We start from the raw sequence: 19829 nt of genomic DNA on the forward strand, positions 1-19829 counted from the left end.
CCATACCAGATAGGACTAACAGGAGATATGAAGGTATACAGAGAAGGGCAGCATGTAGGTCACAGATTTGTTTAATCTGTGGAAGAGTGTCACAGAGATACTGAAGGAACTGAAGTGGCAAGGTCTTTAAGACAGACATAAACTATCCTAAGAAAGTCTATTATCAAAGTTTCAAGAACTGGCTTTAAATAATTACTCTAGGGATATACTACAATCCCCTATGTATCGCTCACATAGGGATTGGGAATATAATAATTACTACAGGCACAGAGGCACTCACATAATCATTCTTCCTGCTTGCCATACATGAATGGAACAGGAAGAAACCCCAATAACTGGTACAAAGGGGTGTGCCCTCTGCCATGCACCTCATGGTGGTTTGCAAAGTATAGACGTACATGTACATATAGATGTAGATGTAGACGTGACCCCTGCATACCTTTATTTTTTTTTACATCCAAAGTTGAAAACTCCTTTGAAAGGATGAAGATTTGCAACGATGGATGAGAGAGAAGAAAATTCACAGAGGGCGCTTCGCGCGATCCAGCCAGAGACTACTTTTGATTCCAGAAGTGGAAGTGGTGTATCAATGGTGGAGGAGAGTATTTCAGAGGAGTCCATGCACAGTAAGTAAATGGTTAGAACAGAAAAAGTTTGTGGATAAAGTGCTGGAATTTTCTGACATTGTACGATGAATGCAATAAACAACTTCAAGTATCTGTTATCTTACCCGGTGCCTCAGGCCTGTGCCTTCACGTGAATCTTCTACCTCCATGTTCTCAATGCCAGAGTCTACATCCATCTGTGAAGTAGAAGCACTTTTTTCACATGGTAGCATTTCGTCAACCTCCATCTGGGAAGATGTGTCAGTGCTCTGAGAATCACTTTTCTGTGTAGTTAGAACTGGTGGTGTCTTTGCTGTAAAGAAAAGTAGAGGCATTATTACGTACAATTGAAGATCTCAAATGAAATATTTTACCAACATATTTAAACACAAGCAAATCACTCTTGTGATCAGCAGTCTATCTTTGCTACATAAATTGTGTGTGTTTGACGAGAACAATCCCTTTTGAATATTTCCAGCAACGGGAAACTCTTCACGGAAGTTTTGTTTTATGACAGTACATATGTAATTATTAGAATCAATAACAATAAATGAAAAACCTGAGAAACAAAAGGTACAATAAAGTTATTGCTTGGCACACATTCTGTAAAAAGTTTTTCACGTTTCTTTTGTATTAATTTTTGTACAGTTTAACCACTGAATCATCTCTAGGCACTGTTACTTTTGTCATATGTTGAGTGACTTTGGGTGCTTCGTCTGACTTTACCTCCATAATGCCATGTTTTTCATTAATAACTATAGGTGTTTCTCAGTCAACTTTAGAGAGTACAGATATATTTGAAGAACTCTTGAAAAGTCTGTGCAGGTTTCTCTCAGTTTTTAGTTTTGTGGTATTGCTATCTTAACTGAAAAATGGCATATCTTCACATCATCAGTTTCTATTTATTGTTTACAATTTTTCCTATCATAAAATTTCCTTTGAGCCATCTAATACCATCTCACGGACATTCCTGAGTAATTTTATCCACTGAAGACACACATTTCACATGACTGTCAAAAATTTTATTTTCCACAAATAGGGCAGTTTTGGTAGAAGTGTCATTATCAAGTGCAAATCACGTGTAAATGCATATGTCTACCATAATACTCTCATGCAAGCATCATGCACAAAATTAGTGACATGTTACACTCACAGAAACCAGGCAATGAATGTACATGGTTACAGTTGGCAAGCATCAACTGATAAGATTTTAAGGATACAAGGTACTTATAAATGGTGGAAAAATTGAACTTTTTTAATGACTTTATTAAATTCTATAGTCTTTCCTGATTACATTGATATATACATCAAAGGGTTTCAAATGAAAAATGACCTATGCATACAATAAAGTTATTGCTTGGCACACATTCTGTAAAAAGTTTTTCACATTTCTTTTGTATTAATTTTTGTCCAGTTTAACCACTGAATCATCTCTAGGCACTGTTACTTTTGTCATACGTTGAGTGACTTTGGGTGCTTCGTCTGACTTTACCTCCATAATGCAATGTTTTTCATTAATAACTATATGTGTTTCTCAGTCAACTTTAGAGAGTACAGATATATTTGAAGAACTCTTGAAAAGTCTGTGCAGGTTTCTCTAAGTTTGTAGTTTTGTGGTATTGCTATCTTAACTGAAAAATGGCATATCTTCACATCATTAGTTTCTATTTATTGTTTACAATTTTTCCTATCATAAAATTTCCTTTGAGCCATCTAATACCATCTCACTGACATTCCTGAGTAATTTTATCCACTGAAGACACACATTTCACATGACTGTTAAAAATTTCATTTTCCACAAATAGGGCAGTTTTGGTAGAAGTGTCATTATCAAGTGCAAATCACGTGTAAATGCATATGTCTACCATAATACTCTCATGCAAGCATCATGCACAAAATTAGTGACACGTTACACTTACAGAAACCAGGCAATGAATGTACATGGTTACAGTTGGCAAGCATCAACTGATAAGATTTTAAGGATACAGGGTACTTATAAATGGTGGAAAAATTGAACTTTTTTAATGACTTTATTAAATTCTATAGTCTTTCCTGATTACATTGATATATACATCATAGGGTTTCAAATGAAAAATGACCTATACATACCAAATTTTCAAGTTATGGTCATGTATGCCACTACGACCACTTTATTTCTGTTACAGAAACCAGTTTTATTTAAAAAAAGAACTGTGAACTTTCTGTTTTTAGCAATTATACATACGATACATTGTATATGTTGGTAACAGTACAGGTTTCTAGTATCTGTAAATGATTATCTTTGCTAGTATCTACTTTTGTTTCACTGAAGCATTTGTTCACGTGTTGCTGAATGTTTGTAGCCCAAGTGCTACACATATTTGTGGAAGTACATATCCTTTAGTGTGCAATAAATACAAACTATGCCACCCATCAAGAAATTCAATAAAAGGAAATTCCGTGGTAACCAGTTCACAAACAAAGCAAGCCACACTGTTGAAGGTAACCTATGTATCAGTTCTTCATGGAAGAAACTCTCACATGGTATGCCTCCTGGTGATTCAAATTTTTGTGTTAAAAATGAGGCTGTTTGTAGTGGATGTGTTGTTGTTGTTGATGTGGGCATCTTATCTTCTTTGATAAAGGCAGTGGTGAAATGTAAACAATGTGATGGTGTAGGCTGTCTGGAAATAACTGAACAACAAAGTAGCAGAAAGGGTTTAGCGTCAAAATTAGTTGTTCTGTGTAGATTCTGCAATAAATCTACCTCGAAAATGACTTCAAACATTGTGCATAATTCATATGATGTGAAATTGGAGTTGGTTTATGCAATGCATGCAATATGAGAAGGAAAAAATGCTGCTCAAACATTTTGTGGTTTGATGGACCTTCCTCCTCCTCCCAGTAGGTTCAGAAAGTACATAAAAATAATTTTAGGTGCCTTGGTGGTTGTGTCTAAAGCATCTATAAAACATCAGTAGAGGAAACTGTAAATATTAATGGAACCAGGGACATTGCTGTTGAATTTGATGGGACATGGCAATGTCAAGGATATCGTTCCTTGAATGGTGGTGTAAGTGCTACTTCTCTGGAGAATGGAAAAATTGTTGACATTGAGTGTACTGCCACACCTGCCATGGTAACACTGAAGGATATATTGAACATCAGTGTTCTACGAATTATGATGGTTACAGTGGAGGTATGGAGTGTGACGGAGCTCAAAATATTTCAGATCTTCGTACATCCTACTTGAAATGGAGGACAGTGGGACGTAAACTGGTATAAATTTACATTAAAAATGAATAAATTCCTCCAGCTGTATTTAAGGCTGCCAAAATAAAATCAACACCTTAAATACAGCTGGAAGAATTTCTTAATTTTTAATATAAATATTTCAGAGGTCAGTGCCCATTTATAACATAAGATATATGAAGTATCTAAGCGATGGGGACACTGAAGCTTGCTTTCAATAAAATTAATGAGTTCAATGTTTATGGTGATACCTTGGTAACAAAACTGGAGTATTGTGGACATGTGCAAAAGAGGATGGGTGCTAGATTGAGGAAGCTACGAAGAGAAATGAAAGGAAAGTTGCAATCTGATGGAAAATCTCCGTCTGGTCGAAGCAGATTGACAGAAACTGAAATAGACCTTCTTCAGAGTTATTACGGACTTGCCATTAGACAAACTGCACCTCTGAATGATGTTACAGCAATGAGAAAAGCTGTAAGGGCCACCTACTTTCATACATTGTCCACAGATGACCACCCTGTTCACAGACTTTGCCCTAAAGGAACAGATTCTAGATGTGGTTACCAAAAAGCAAAAGAAAGTGGTCAAATATACCATCATAAGCAATCTATTCTTGACACTGTTATGAATTAAATAAAACCAATTTTTAGACACCTGAGTGACCCTGTTTTGCTTAGTAAATGTCTTCATTGGGGTACTCAGAAAACAAATGAAAGTTTCAGCCATTGCATATGGGAAAAATTACCCAAGAATGTTTTTGTAGGACTAAATACATTAAAAGTTGGTGTACTAGATGCAGTGATATGTTTCAATGATGGAGTGATAGGAAGGTTGGAAGTCCTGAGAAATTTAGGTATGAAATGCGGCTCTAATATGTAAGATCAATTGCTTGGGTGTGACAGACAACAGGTGCATGAAGCCGAAAGATTTGCTCTTCAAGCTGCCAAAGAAGCACGAAGTGCTAAAAGGAATGCCAAGAGGAACCTTAAAGATGAAGAAATGCTGCAGGATGAAGACTATACTTTAGGAATGTTCTGAGGCACAGTTTGATTGGACTCATACCTTCATTCACAATTTACCACAAGTTGTATTTTTCAGAATTCAGGTACAAATATTTCCTAAAGCTTACACAGCATTACTCTAGTTTTTTACCTGTAACTTGCAATAGTCCATATTTATGTAGTAGACCTAAGCTTCATTGCAGAATCAACTAAATTATAGAAAAAAATAACATTTTTATTAGGAAAAAATTATAAAAATTAAAATGTAAGATGTCATATTTTTTTATTCTTGTAATATACATAATAGGTGGAATTAGTACCTCAGCCCTCATGTCATGCATATGTGGTAAAAATTAGGTCTCCTTCAAATGTGTAACATTCGATTAAATGGTACCCAATTAGAGGAAGCATTTGGAAAAAAAATGCATCAATTTCTTTGTAATTTTTTAATAACCCTAAGCACATTCAAAAATATTCAAAATACTTTTAATTTGTTTAGAAAGTGTATTGCATTACCCGATATCAACAAAAAATCTGTAAAACACATACATTATAAACAGTGCCTAAAAGAAATGGGTGTTGATTTTTACACAATATTGAGCCGGAAAAGTAACCTGTATACTTAAAGTGGTGCAAAGATTGTCAACTTGCTTGAAATGTTCAGAAACATAAAATTGTACAGTTCACTAAATGAAAAAAAAAGTAATGTCCCACGACTACATTATCAGAGCCAACTGGAATTAATCAACTCATATAAATAAATATATGGGTGTAACAATCTTCAGAAGTATGAAATGGAACAATATCCTAAGCTCAGTCACAGGTAAAGCAGGAGGCAGACTTCAGTTCATTGGTAGAACAGTAAGAAAATGCAATTAGGCTACAAAGGAAACTGCTTACAAAACAATGGAGCGACCCAACCTAAAACAAAAGCTTGTGGGACCTATACCAAATGGACTAACATGAAATATTGAACCTATACAACAAAGGGCAGCATGAATGATAAAAGTTTGTTTGACCCATGGGAGAACATCACAGTGGCAGTTGCTTGAATATCAATGCAACAACCCCGTGAAAGCCTACTTCCCACGCTTCAGTAATCAGCTACAACTGAGTAACCTACCAACATACTACAACCTCCTTCATGTCGCTTTTGGAGGGATTGCAAAGATAACATTAGAGTACTTATGACACACACAGAGGCATTTAAACAACCATTCCTCCTACACTCCATATGTAAATGGAACAGGTAGAAATGCTGATAAATGGTACAATGGGAATATAACAGGACAGCTCTGATATTTTAGAGTAAGCCTTGATTCCTTGCTGATGAAGGATGTTGTGCAGCTGAAGGAGGACCACTGATCGTTACAATGATTTCTTTATTAAGGCTTGATTACAATCATCAGAGGGCACTATGGAGAACATGACTGGTTCTTTCCAGAGGTGATGGGCTCAGACTGCTGACTGCACACTTCACTGCTGTGCTGTTCCTGCTGCATCACAAGGTTCCAATGTTTCCTGGCCATTGTGAGTGTGGGTGGAAGCGGCGGCTACAGGAACTTTGGACTGTGTCACACTTCTGAGCTCAGGGCTTAGTGATCTTCTGTTGGCACCCTGTGGACCTGCTCCCAGCTTCCAGAGGTTTAGGTGGCAGACAGAAGTTCATGACCTGGATGAGGCCGCACAGACTTTATGTCACAATAGTGGACTCTTGTTTCATACTGACTGCCTGATTTGTGAGTCCTTAAATCCAGCTTCTCCATGTTGATTTCTGCTGTCCACATCAGTTAGTGTTTTGCACCAAACTATTTGCAATGTGTCAGTGACTGCCAGCTCTCACAACTGGGTTGCAATACTCTTGCAGGCTGCTGCATGCGTCAGTGACAAGTGCCGTCTGTTGTGACAAAAACATTGCAAAGTCACTGACCATGCAGTCCGTCCCCTCGCTGGCTGCAACCGATTTGGCAGTGCCCTGGTTTCCTCACAATGCTCTTCTTCTGTTTCCAAGTCTCATTTTATAGCTTTATCCCTTTACACCCCTCGCTGTCATGAAAAAAATTCGCCCTTGAATTTTACTGGAATAAAAAGACTAGTTTATTTACACTTTGTATTTGTTCCTCCACTCATGGTATCACATTGTACATTATTTGTCCAACTTCAATAGCACTTATCTCTACACAGAAGTCTTTGTTCATGGTGCACATTGCCCTTAGTCATAGTGCTTCTAATTGGTACTGCTGTGACTTAATTGAACCAGTAGGCTGAAGGTTGGTAGTGATGGGATTTGGCCTACTTTCCACTTTAGCTGATAGTATGCGACTCCCATTAGTGCAAAAATTTTAAAGGCAGCTGAGGCTAAAGATCATATAACTACTAGCCACTGGTGCTGTTCACTGTGATACTTTTTTACATGCTCAAACAGGTGTCCATTGACATGTGGTCATGCTGTTTTATTTTTTTTTTTTATTGTGGTTTTAGGGCGCAAAACTTCTATGGTCATTAGCGCCCAGCCCGTGACGTAGGAAACAGGAAAAAAACGAAATTTAAAATCAGCAGCAAGGGGAACAAAGTCATAAAATTTGAGAAACTAAAGGCAGAAGGAATGCTTAAAAATCCACTATAGAAAGGGGTTGGTTGTCCCCCAAAAAAAAAAAATCAAATGACTGACGTCATTTCACTGTCACTAATAAACTGTAGAACGCGGTCAGCTGAGCGCGTGTCATCTGCCAAAATCAACGATAGATCAGGCGATAGCTGTAGACGGGAGCGTAACGGATTAAAATAGGGGCATTCAATTAAAAGGTGTCTGACCGTCCACAGCTGAGAGCAGTGGGGACAGAGTGGGGGAGGATCACCGCTTAAAAGATGTCGATGGCTAAAAAGACAGTGCCCTATCCGGAGTCTAGCTAAAATTACCTCCTCCCGACGACGCGTTCGGGAGGAAGAGGTCCAAGCGCAAGGAAGGGCTTTCACTTCCCGCAATTTATTATGGGGAAGTGTTGACCAATGCACATGCCATAAATGAGCAACTTGGCGACATAAACCGCTCCGTAGATCGGTAAACGGAAGAGACTGAATAGCTGGCCGAGGAAGAGAGACTGCAGCCTTGGCCGCTATATCGGCCACCTCATTCCCACAGATACCAGCGTGTCCCGGGAGCCAGAGGAACGCCACTGAGACGCCCCCCAGGTGGAGCAAGCGCAGACAGTCCTGAATCCGGTGGACCAGAGGGTGCACAGGGTAAAGAGCTTGGAGACTTAGGAGAGAGCTGAGAGAATCTGAGCAGATTACGTACTGTATCCGCTGATGGCGGCGGATGTAGTGGACAGCCTGGAGAACAGCGTAAAGCTCCGCAGTATAAACCGAACACTGGTCGGGAAGCCGAAAGTGATTTGGGGTGTCGCCAACAATATAGGCACTGCCTACACCTAACGATGTTTTCGAGCCGTCGGTGTAAATAAATGTGGCTTCTGTCATTTGTGCACATAGAGCAGCAAATGCCCGACGGTAGACAAGTGTAGGGGTACCATCCTTGGGAAACTGACATAGGTCTCTGAGCAAGTCGATCCGGGGACGGAGCCAAGGCGGTGCTGTACCCCAAGTTGTCAAGAAGGTTTTAGGAAAGCAGAAGGAGAGAGAATGGAGCAGTTGACGGAAGCAGACTCCCGGGGGTAGTAGGGAGGAGGAGCGGCCTGCATACCCGACATCAAAGGAGGTGTCGAAAAAAAGGTCATGGGCTGGATTAGCAGGCATGGAAGACAGATGGCTAGCATAACGACTCAGAAGGACTGCCCGCCGATTGGACAGCGGAGGTTCAGCAGTCTCAGCATAAAGGCTTTCCACAGGGCTGGTGTAAAAAGCTCCAGACACTAAACGTAATCCACGGTGGTGGATAGAGTCGAGACGCCGAAGAATAGACGGCCGAGCAGAGGAGTAGACTATGCTTCCATAATCCAATTTCGAGCGCACTAAGGCGCGATAGAGGCGGAGAAGGACCACTCTGTCCGCTCCCCAGGAGGTACCATTCAGGACACGGAGGGTGTTAAGGGAACGCAGACAGCGAGCCGAAAGATAGGAAACGTGGGAGGACCAGCACAGTTTTCTGTCAAACATAAGACCCAAGAATTTAGCGATGTCGGAAAACGGAAGGTTGACAGGATCCAGATGTAAGGAGGGCGGAAGAAACTCCTTACATCGCCAAAAATTAACACAAACGGTCTTACTGGGTGAGAAACGGAAGCCGGTTTCGATGCTCCACGAGTGGAGGCGATTGAGACATCCTTGAAGACGTCTTTCAAGCAGGCTGGTCCGTTGAGAGCTGTAGTAGATCGCAAAATCGTCCACAAAGAGGGAGCCCGAGACATCAGGAAGGAGACAATCCATAATTGGATTAATGGCGATGGCAAACAGTACAACACTCAGCACGGAGCCCTGGGGTACCCAGTTTTCTTGGGAGAAAGTACGGGAGAGAGTAGTGTTCACCCGCACCCTAAATGTGCGCTCTGCCATAAATTCGCGAAGAAAAAGGGGCAGCCGGCCTCGAAAGCCCCAAGAGAACAGTGTGCGGAGGATGCCTGTCCTCCAACAGGTATCGTATGCTCTCTCCAGATCAAAAAATATTGCTACCGTTTGGCGTTTCCGGAGAAAATTGTTCATGATAGAAGTGGAGAGAGCAACAAGATGGTCAACGGCAGAACGATGCTTTCGGAATCCGCATTGGGCTGGTGTTAAAAGACTGCGGGATTCCAGCCACCAAGCTAAACGGTAATTCACCATACGCTCCAAAACCTTACAGACACTACTCGTGAGAGAAATGGGGCGATAGCTAGAGGGGAGATGTTTGTCCTTTCCAGGTTTCGGAACGGGAACGACAATAGCTTCCCGCCAGCGCCTGGGAAAGGTACTGTCGGTCCAAATTCGATTGTAATAGCGAAGGAGGTAACGCAGGCTATGGGTTGATAAATGCAGCAACATTTGGACATGGATACCATCCGGTCCTAGGGCGGAGGAGCGAGAAGAAGAGAGGGCATGTTGGAGTTCCCGCATGGAGAAAACAGTATTGTAGCTTTCGTGATTTTGAGAGGAGAAAGCAAGATGTCGCACTTCCGCTGCACATTTCTTCAGGAGAAACGCTGGCGGGTAATTTGAAGAGCTCAAAATCTCAGCAAAGTGCTGACCCAATGAGTTAGAAATTGCGACGGGGTCCACTAAGGTATCATGCGCGACAGTGAGCCCAGAGACCGGGGAGAAACTAGGCGCGCCTGAGAACCGTCGAAGCCGACTCCAAACTTCCGAGGAGGGAGTGAAGGTGTTAAATGAGCTAATAAAGAATTTCCAGCTTGCCTTCTTGCTATCGCGGATGACGCGACGGCATCGCGCACGGAGCTGCTATATCGGATACAGTTTGCCAAAGTTGGATGGTGACGGAAAATGCGAAGAGCACGTCGCCGCTCACGTATTGCGTCACGGCATGCCTCGTTCCACCAAGGAACTGGGGGGGCGCCGGGGCAATTCGGAGGTGCGTGGTATTGAACGTTCCGCAGCTGTGAGAATAACGTCGGTAATATGTGTGATCTCATCGTTGACGCTGGGAAAGCGACGGTCATCGAATGTCGCTAGAGACGAAAAAAGTGTCCAATCGGCTTGGGCAAACTTCCAGCGTCGCGAGCGCATATATGGCAGTTGAGGCTGCAGTCTAAGAACACATGGAAAGTGGTCACTCGAGTGTGTATCATCAAGGGCGAACCATTCGAAGCGCCGAGCTAGCGGAACAGTACCGACCGCAAGGTCCAAATGAGATAAATTTGTCGTGGAGGCAGACAAAAATGTGGGGACCCCAGTGTTGAGGCAGACTAGATCCGCTTGGTGGAAGACGTCTAGCAATAGTGAGCCACGTGGACAAGGATGTGGAGATCCCCAAAGCGGGTGGTGGGCATTGAAGTCCCCAACCAGCAAATAGGGGGGTGGAAGCTGATCAAGAAGATGAAGGCGATCAGCTCGTGCCATTGGTGTAGACGATGGAATGTACACCGTACAAAGAGAGAACGTGTATCCAGAAAGGGAAAGACGGACGGCGACAGCTTGGAAGGAACTGTTTAAGGGGATTTGGTGATAATGGAGAGTATCGTGGAGCAGAATCATGAGTCCTCCATGGGCTGGAGTGCCTTCAACAGAGGGGAGGTCATATCGGACGGACTGAAAATGAGGGAGAACAAAGCGGTCATGGGGACGCAGCTTTGTTTCCTGAAGACAGAAGATGACCGGCGAGTAGGATCGTAAGAGGATCGACAATTCATCCCGATTGGCTCGAATGCCGCGGATATTCCAGTGGATAATGGACATAGGGTGAACAGAAAATGGAGGAACGTGACCAAGGGTGCTGTCAGCTCAACGACTGCTCAGAGCTTGCGACCGACAGCATGGAATGGCATTCAGTCGAAGGCAGAAGATCCTGATCCATAGGTTGGTCAGGAGCAGCTCCAGCCACCAACGATCGGCCAGTTGACCGGCCACCAGCAGTGCGCCCCGGCGACACAGAAGACGGCCGAGGGCGATTTCCGCCAGGTGGTGCTGTAGATGGGACGCGCCTTGGCGGAGAAGGAGAGGAACTGTGTTTCTTCGTAGCCTTCTTGGAAGTATGATGTTTAGATGAAGGAGGAACCGATGGTTGTGAAGTAGCGGTACGTAAAAACTCTTCACGAGAATGCTCTTTTTTCGAAGACTTGGCGTCTGACTTTTGGGCTCGAGATTTAGCAGAACCCGACGAAGGGTGAGCCATAGAGTGGGCAGGCGAAAGTGGTGAGGTTGAACGGGCGATCTTCGCGCTGGCCGATCTGACGACCGTGGTACTAAAGGTGAGGTCGCAAGTCTGCGTGGCCGCCTCCTTTGTTGGCCGAGGAGAAGCAAGGACAGAGCTGTATTTTCCTTTCTGAGGTACAGTGGGCTGTCGACTGGCGAGTAACTTTCGAGCAGCAAAGGTCGACACCTTTTCCTTCACTCTTATTTCCTGGATAAGTTTTTCGTCCTTAAAAACGGGGCAATCTCGAGAGGAAGCAGCGTGGTCACCCATACAGTTGATGCAGCAAGGGGATGGAGGTGGACAAGCACCCTCATGGGCATCCTTGCCACACGTAACACATTTGGCCGGATTGGAACAGGACTGGCTGGTGTGATTGAACCGCTGACATCGATAGCAACGCGTAGGGTTTGGGACATAAGGGCGAACGGAAATTATCTCATAGCCTGCTTTGATTTTTGATGGGAGTTGAACTTTGTCAAATGTCAAGAAGACAGTGCGGGTTGGAATGATGTTCGAGTCAACCCTTTTCATAACCCGATGAACAGCTGTGACGCCCTGGTCAGACAGGTAGTGCTGAATTTCTTCGTCAGACAATCCATCGATGGAGCGTGTATAAACGACTCCACGCGAGGAATTTAAGGTACGGTGCGGTTCCACCCGGACAGGGAAGGTGTGGAGCAGAGAAGTACGCAGCAATTTTTGAGCCTGGAGGGCACTGTGTGTTTCCAACAACAGGGTGCCATTCCGTAATCTGGAACAAGACTTTACAGGACCCGCAATTGCGTCGACACCTTTCTGAATAATGAAAGGGTTGACCGTGGAAAAGTCGTGACCTTCGTCAGACCGAGAAACAACGAGGAACTGTGGCATCGATGGAAGAACCGTCTGTGGCTGAGACTCAGTGAACTTACGTTTGTGAGCAGACATAGTGGAAGGTGAGGAAACCATTGCGGAAGAATCCCCCATGATTACCGGCGTCTCCGATGGCGCGCTCCTCCCTTGTGGGGGCCCTCACCGAGGGCACACCCGCCTTAGGTGATTGTTCACACCTCAGGTCACACCTCCCGACAAACGGACGGAGGGACCAATCGGCACTTTCGGAAGGTATCAGCTCAGGTAATCACCCCTCCCTGGGCCTGGCCGTTACCAGGGGGTACGTACGTGTCCTACCTGTCTACCCGGGGCGGGGAGTTACGCGTTACCCCGTCACCGGCTACGCATGGAAGTGCGTGGGTCGGCCTTCAGACACGCACAGGGAGGAAGAAAGAGACAGGGAAAGGAAAGAAGAGAGGTCTCAAATGCCGCAGCGGAGACAAGGGTAAAGAGAAGAGGTAAGGAGAAGAGGTAAGGAAAAGAGAAGGACGAAGAAAGATTAAGACATACAAGCAAGGAAGGCGAAGAGGGCGGTACATTTACAAGCGTCCGTCTCCGGACGTAGGCACAAACCATACTCCCCAGAGGGGGAGAAAGGGAAGGAAAGAGCCAGAGGTGAGGGGGGGGGGGGGAAGATGGGGGATGGGGAAGGATACGGAAAGGGAAGGTATGCAGCCCGGAAAGGAAGGAAGGCCACATTAGCTCGGGGTCCCGTGCTCGCTACACACATATCCACAAAAGAGTTGTGGATCCCCTGGGGGGAGGGTCATGCTGTGCAGCCAACATTCGATCTAGGGAGATGAGCAGGGTCAGGTCTAATGTGTCATTTTGGAAGACTAGGTTTCCGGTAGTAAAATCTCAAGGGGGTACATGGATCAACGCGTGGATTATATTCAGGGCAGTGGTTCCTGTCATGGTGGCAGGTAATCAGAAGACTGGTCCAGATATAACACATTGGCTCCATTGATTAACATCCCCCGACCATGTAGTTCTACAAGCAGTGTGCCACTCTGTCGACCTTGCTGGTACCAAGTAAGGATAAAGACTGTTTGAAATGCTACAGAATACATCCAGTGTAAACCCATTCTTTGAAAAAACTCTCTTTTTTTCTGACCAGACTTGTTTCAGATATTCCATCGCAAGTTCCTAGGGATGGAGCTGTCTGATTTCACAATTTATCGTACATAAGTAAACTGAGTTTGCAAAATCTTTCCCTGTGAAGCTAATGATCTGTAACTAACATGTGCAGAAATACACACTCATCTTCACAATCTTCACAATCTACCTGCCGTTCAAGCCTGATGAGAATGGACAACTACTTTCTCATCAATTAAACACATACTCTTTTTAAAAAATAATTAATTTATTGTAATACTTATATTGGCATTTTTCCTGTCAATCCAAGCACTGAAGTTTTGAGTACAGTTTCACCCAAAATTCCTTCAACATAGAACTTGCACCAAATCTGTCCGTATGTGCACTTGTGAGACTCCTTAAAAAAAAAAGTAACATCCTCTACACTTCCATCTTTCCTAAAATATAAATATAACCACAAAATATACATACATGAAGAGAATAAGTAGTAAGAAAACAAATAAAATACAAAAGTCCATGGTTATCTTGCCATTGTCTTGATACTTTATTATTCCCACCCATGGCCCAAGTGGGTAGTGAAGTGTCAAGATAACTAAAGAATTGTCTCGCTTCTCCTAACTAGTCTTCTCTTTTTTCCCTTTTCCCCAGATTCTCCCCTCCCCTCCCTGGAAGATGCTGCCAATGTTATGGGCAACATCTCTATGGTTCCCTTAAAAGGACAAATCCAACTGGTATGGACTATCATGGGGCTCATTTGGAGTTGTAGCTTAATGTTAACACGCATCATTTCTGTAGCCTGAAAGGGGCCCTGATAACATGTCACAAACTTCATAATTTTTCCTTTTGGTACACATACGGGATTGTCGTCATAACCCACTGACCTAATTAATGCTTAGATAACACTGGTTTCTTATTAAGTATCCTGTTTTGTCGTTCCAAAGCTTTGGTGCTCATCTTCTTCACCTGTCGCCAAATACTTTTTAACCATTTAGAGAAATTTTTCACAGCTGAAATATCACTTCTTGGGGGAGGCTTATAAAAAGGAGAAGGCACCTTCTGTCCAGAAACAACCTCCTACGGAAACAAATCTGTGCTCTTACGATTTTTTTGAATTGTGTGCAGCCATAATGTATGCAAATAGACCGCCCCCATTATTACGCTGTTAGTTAACATAGTAGCCTAACATCAACCATTTGTCTGTGGGTGTAACACACTAGTCAGAAGTTTCTTAATGTGCGACACTGCTTCATTAAATTGGACACAAAGTTTGATCCTTGGTCAGTTATTATTGTCTCAGGCATTCTGAACTTAAGTATTCACTGGTTTAGCATTGAAAGTGCTACTGTTTTGGCCTCCTGCTTTTGTATCGCTATCGCAGAAAAAAAAATGTGATTATTGTCAAAACATACTTGTTTCCTGTTTGTGTTTGTGCAAAAGGTCCAAGAATATCTACCCAAAAGCACGTGAAATGGCTTATCTGCTTCCAGTAATATATGTAACATAATCTTTTGGTGACTGGGCTCCCCCCATTGCACACATGGTATGCAATTCTTTGCTTAACAATTGACGTCATTTCTGTGCGTTAACCAACAGAAATTTTTTGCTACTCCTCATTCCGTTGCCCTGCAGCCAGTGTGTCCTACTAAATGTATGTGTCATTAATTTCTGTGTAATGACTGAAGTTAATATTTTGTATATTGTTGGTAGGCATGTAATGGGGCGATATTTTGCTGGGTTTGCTGTGCCTGCTTGATCTTTAGGTTTCAGATAAGTTATTCCTTGTGTAAGTATATCGGGGCAGTGTATGGGTCTGCAATGTAACTGTTAAATAATTTAGTTAGATGTGAATGTGTTGAGGTGAACTTCTTTAGCCAGAAATTTGCATTTTATCTTTTACAGGGGCTTTCCAATTGTGCGTAGAATTAATTGCTCGAGTGACTTCATGTTGCAAAATTATCACTTCAGACATTTGTGGTATCATCTTGTATGTGTCTGTTTCTGCTTGTATCCACCGTGCATGTCCGTTATGTTGTACTGGGTTTGACCATATGTTGCTCCAGAAGTGTTCCATGTCTGTTATGTTTGATGGATTGTCTATTTTAATGTGTGTGTTATCTATTGTCTGGTAAAACTTCTTTTGGTTTGTGTTGAATGTTTGGTTTTGTTTCCTTCTATCTTCACTTTTTTTGTATCTTCTAAGATGTTTGGCCAATGCTTGTAGTTTCTGTTTCTTTTCATCTAATTGCTATATCGCTTCTTGTTGTGAGATTTTACCTAACCTTTTTCGTTTTTTGTCTGATATTTCATTTCTTATAAATTGTGTTAGCTGTCCGATGTCTTTTCTCAGTTTTTCTATTCTGATCTGTAGCCTGTGTTGCCATGCTGGTTTTGTGGGTTTCTTCTGTGTGTTGGTTGGTTCTGGTCTCTGCCTAGTGTGTATATTTAGTGTAGTGAGTGCTCCTATATAAACCAGTAGTTGTAACTCTTCCATAGTTGTATTTTCATTTATTTTGTTGTGTGTGATTGTGTTGATAGTTGTTATTGTTGTTTCAACTTGTGGGTTATTTGGTGGTCTATGCAAGAATGGTCTAATGTCTGTATTTGTGTCTTTGTATTCTATATATGTCAGCTGAAATTTTTCTTCTATATGTAACATGTGTGTCACTTCGTGTTCTATTTGTGCTTGTTCTGGTGACTGTCTTAAGATTTCATTTTCCTCTGAATGTTTAATTGATGTGTGTTGTTCTTTGTTTGTTTGCTCTGGGATGTTTGAGTCCATTACTGTATTTTCTTCTTCTTTTGATTGCACATTATTTTGTTCCAGTATTTGTTATACTTGTTGTTTGATGTTTTCTAATTCTGACTGGGGTATCCTGTTATTTTTGATTATTACACGGATCTGATCAGCTAGTCGTTGTTCTGTTAAAAATTTTAATTCTGGGTATCTGGTAATAAATGTTGTGTGTACTTGTGATCTGTATCCAGTTGTAATTATTATTATTATTATTATTATTATTATTATTATTATTATTATTGTTTCCTTCTTCAGATGTCCAACTTCTTTTGACATTTATCTAAGTACCTTGTTACTTTATTGTCCCCTGTACGTTAACTAGATGTTGTACACCTAGCAGCTTTTAAATAAATTCTCTTAATCAACATTTTTATGAGTTAACTGTCTATTAAAAGCTGAAAGTGGTTTAAGATTATCACACCTTGTATCATATCTTTTTGTTTGGTGAAATTTAGTCAATAATGTTTTTTAATTTCTTTCAGTCCTTTCAAAGTCATTTTCCCCCTGCAGGAAAATATATTTTCTACTTTTCAGTAAATTCTACTAACATGTGACTATAATTTCTGGTTTCACACAAAAGTTTACCATTGAAGAACTGTTCTTTAGTTTTTGTGCTACATTTGTATTAAAACCTACAGCAATATCTCATAGTGGGATTCTTCATTTGTAAAACTATCCATCGATGTCTCCTACCTCTACTTTAGAGTGTAAACATGCTGGGGTGTAAATTTTAATGATTTCCACAGAATAATTTTTATTTATTTTTAAAACAAATCTTTTCATTCTATCAAATATTCCCTCTGTTAATGTATTTTCTTTTCTTCAATAAAGCCTACAATATCCTTCTTATTAACCTAACTTTCAACTTTTCTAACTTACTTGAAGAACTCAATGTTCTATAATCTACTGGTTCAAAATCAGAAGTAGTGGACGCAACTGGATTCCTAGGATCGATGTTATTGATAGAGCCAAACTTTGTGTAGTACAGTGCTGATGCAGAAGTAGATGGATATGATATGACACACAGCATAGCCACTGAATGTGTTCCAACTGTCAATTACTCCTAATTCTTCAGCTCGGGCTGAAATTCTGATGTCCCAGGATGTCACAAGTTGCAGTAAGGCCTCCAAAAAACCTACCCACAACATGCTAGCCTGCCAGAGCCAAAAAGTTTGGCTACAAAAATGATTATTGGCAGACAACATAGCTATGTTCACACCAGTTTCAAGCTAGATCTGAGAGCCTAGGATCAACATATCAGCTCACATGCTGGTTATACAGGGTGTTACAAAAAGGTACGGCCAAACTTCCAGGAAACATCCCTCACACACAAAGAAAGAAAATATGTTATGTGGACATGTGTCCGGAAATGCTTACTTTCCATGTTAGAGCTCATTTTATTACTTCTCTTCAAATCACATTAATCATGGAATGGAAACACACAGCAACAGAACGTACCAGCGTGACTTCAAGCACTTGGTTACAGGTAATGTTCAAAATGTCCTCCGTTAGCGAGGATACATGCATCCACCCTCCGTCGCATGGAATCCCTGATGCGCTGATGCAGCCCTGGAGAATGGCGTATTGTATCACAGCCGTCCACAATACGAGCACGAAGAGTCTCTGCATTTGGTACCGGGGTTGCCTAGACAAGAGCTTTCAAATGCCCCCATAAATGAAAGTCAAGAAGGTTGAGGTCAGGAGAGTGTGGAGGCCATGGAATTGGTCCGCCTCTACCAATCCATCGGTCACCGAATCTGTTGTTGAGAAGTGTGCGAACACTTCGACTGAAATGTGCAGGAGTTCCATCATGCATGAACCACATGTTGTGTCGTACTTGTAAAGGCACATGTTCTAGCAGCACAGGTAGAGTATCCCATATGAAATCATGATAACGTGCTCCATTGAGCGTAGGTGGAAGAAACTAAAATGAGCTCTAACGTGGAAATTAAGCGTTTCCGGACACATGTCCACCTAACATCTTTTCTTTATTTGTGGGTGAGGAATGTTTCCTGAAAGTTTGGCCATACCTTTTTGTAACACCCTGTATGTGGACAGAGTCCAAAAGTCTGAAGTCTATGTTATCATTTACAACCAGTGAGTATTTGTACGACACATTATGAATCCGAGCCCAGCACAGAGGTTTGTAGGCTGCAATGCGGGTTGGTGAGGGGCTCACGATTATTTGCTCACCATAAACTGATTTACTGAGAGCTAAGTTCTTAGGATAAAATAAAAAAAATAAAGTTGACAAATGTAACTCTATAACTAAAAAAAAACTATTCAGAAATGTATCTAAGGAGTAGGAGTTTGTTTTCATAATTTTCATTATCTGCCAGAGTACTTACCACTCGAGGGAGGTGGTGAAATATTTATATGGCTGCATACTTTGCTCCTTTCTGTGCAAGACTAAGATTAAGTTGTGGATAGTGAAGATTATCTTTTTTCCTGGTGGTTGCCTCATGGATATTAACAGCCACATGGTGCAAACACCTGGACTTTGGCACTGGTATCTCCCTGGTTGGTTCCCTTAAGCCTCACTAGGATATAATAAAAGGGCTCCCCCAACCGGTCCGTAGTAGTCACCCTTTGCACTGTCTTATTCTCTACTAATATTTTCATTCAACCTGAAATACCAAGCAACTATTTGGTGGGCACTGAAATAAACTGTTCTTCCTGGAAACTATGTCTGTCAGTATTGGGAGTACAGGACAGCTCTCATACATACTTCCTAGCATCATTACTTACAGAGATAATTGAGATCGTATTCTCTCTTAAAGAGTTATCCATATTTTTGCAAAAGATTCGTTTTCATCAGTAAGATCAAGCAGCCTTCAAGAAACATTGGTGGCCATAAGTATACTGCAATGCCCAGATATTTTTTTACAGACAGAAGTAGTTTCAGTCCTTGAGTAATTCATGACAGATGATGTAATTCCCATACACATATTTCATAATACATAAATAAACAAATAAATAAATAAAGTAGCTGAAAACAATGCTTTCCCAGCGAATTTGCATTTCTAACTAATACTACATGTGCCAAATAAACAAGAATGTTTCTACTGTTAGATTTTCATGTTAGTACATGAAAACATAACGGATAATGTCTATGCTACTTACGTTCTGCACTACCAGATTTTGATGGTGATGAACATGAAGCTCCTTGGTTCACACCTGCAACTAGTTACAAAAATACTTATTAGATGAGAAATGTCAAACAACAAATTCAAAATATAAAATTATTGAAACTTCCCGACAGACTGAAACTTTATGCCAGACTGGAACTTTAACTTGGGACCTTTGCCTTTTGTGGGCATGTCCTCTACTGATTGATCTATCCAACCACAACCTATGACCCACCCTCACAGCTTTACTTCTGCCAATATCTCATCTCTAACTTTCCACATTTCACAGATCTCCTGTAC

At 41.7% G+C, this 19829-nt stretch overlaps 1 protein-coding gene across 2 annotated transcripts in view; it reads right to left on the reverse strand.

Annotated features, from left to right (window-relative positions):
• LOC124777944 (ubiquitin conjugation factor E4 B) overlaps nt 1–19829 on the reverse strand; it is a 297870-nt gene that overhangs the window by 265789 nt on the left and 12252 nt on the right. For both annotated transcript variants that reach the window (XR_007015809.1, XM_047253495.1), the window contains exons 3-4: nt 19525–19584; nt 731–918 (exon numbers count right to left, since the gene is read on the reverse strand). Coding sequence is in view for 1 of the 2 variants with exons in the window: in XM_047253495.1 (XP_047109451.1) it covers nt 731–918; nt 19525–19584 (248 nt within the window). In the remaining variant the exon portion in view is untranslated. The remainder of the gene's footprint in view (nt 1–730; nt 919–19524; nt 19585–19829) is intronic.

The sequence above is a fragment of the Schistocerca piceifrons genome, chromosome 2 (genome assembly GCF_021461385.2).
Source record: "Schistocerca piceifrons isolate TAMUIC-IGC-003096 chromosome 2, iqSchPice1.1, whole genome shotgun sequence".
NCBI lineage: Eukaryota > Metazoa > Arthropoda > Insecta > Orthoptera > Acrididae > Schistocerca > Schistocerca piceifrons.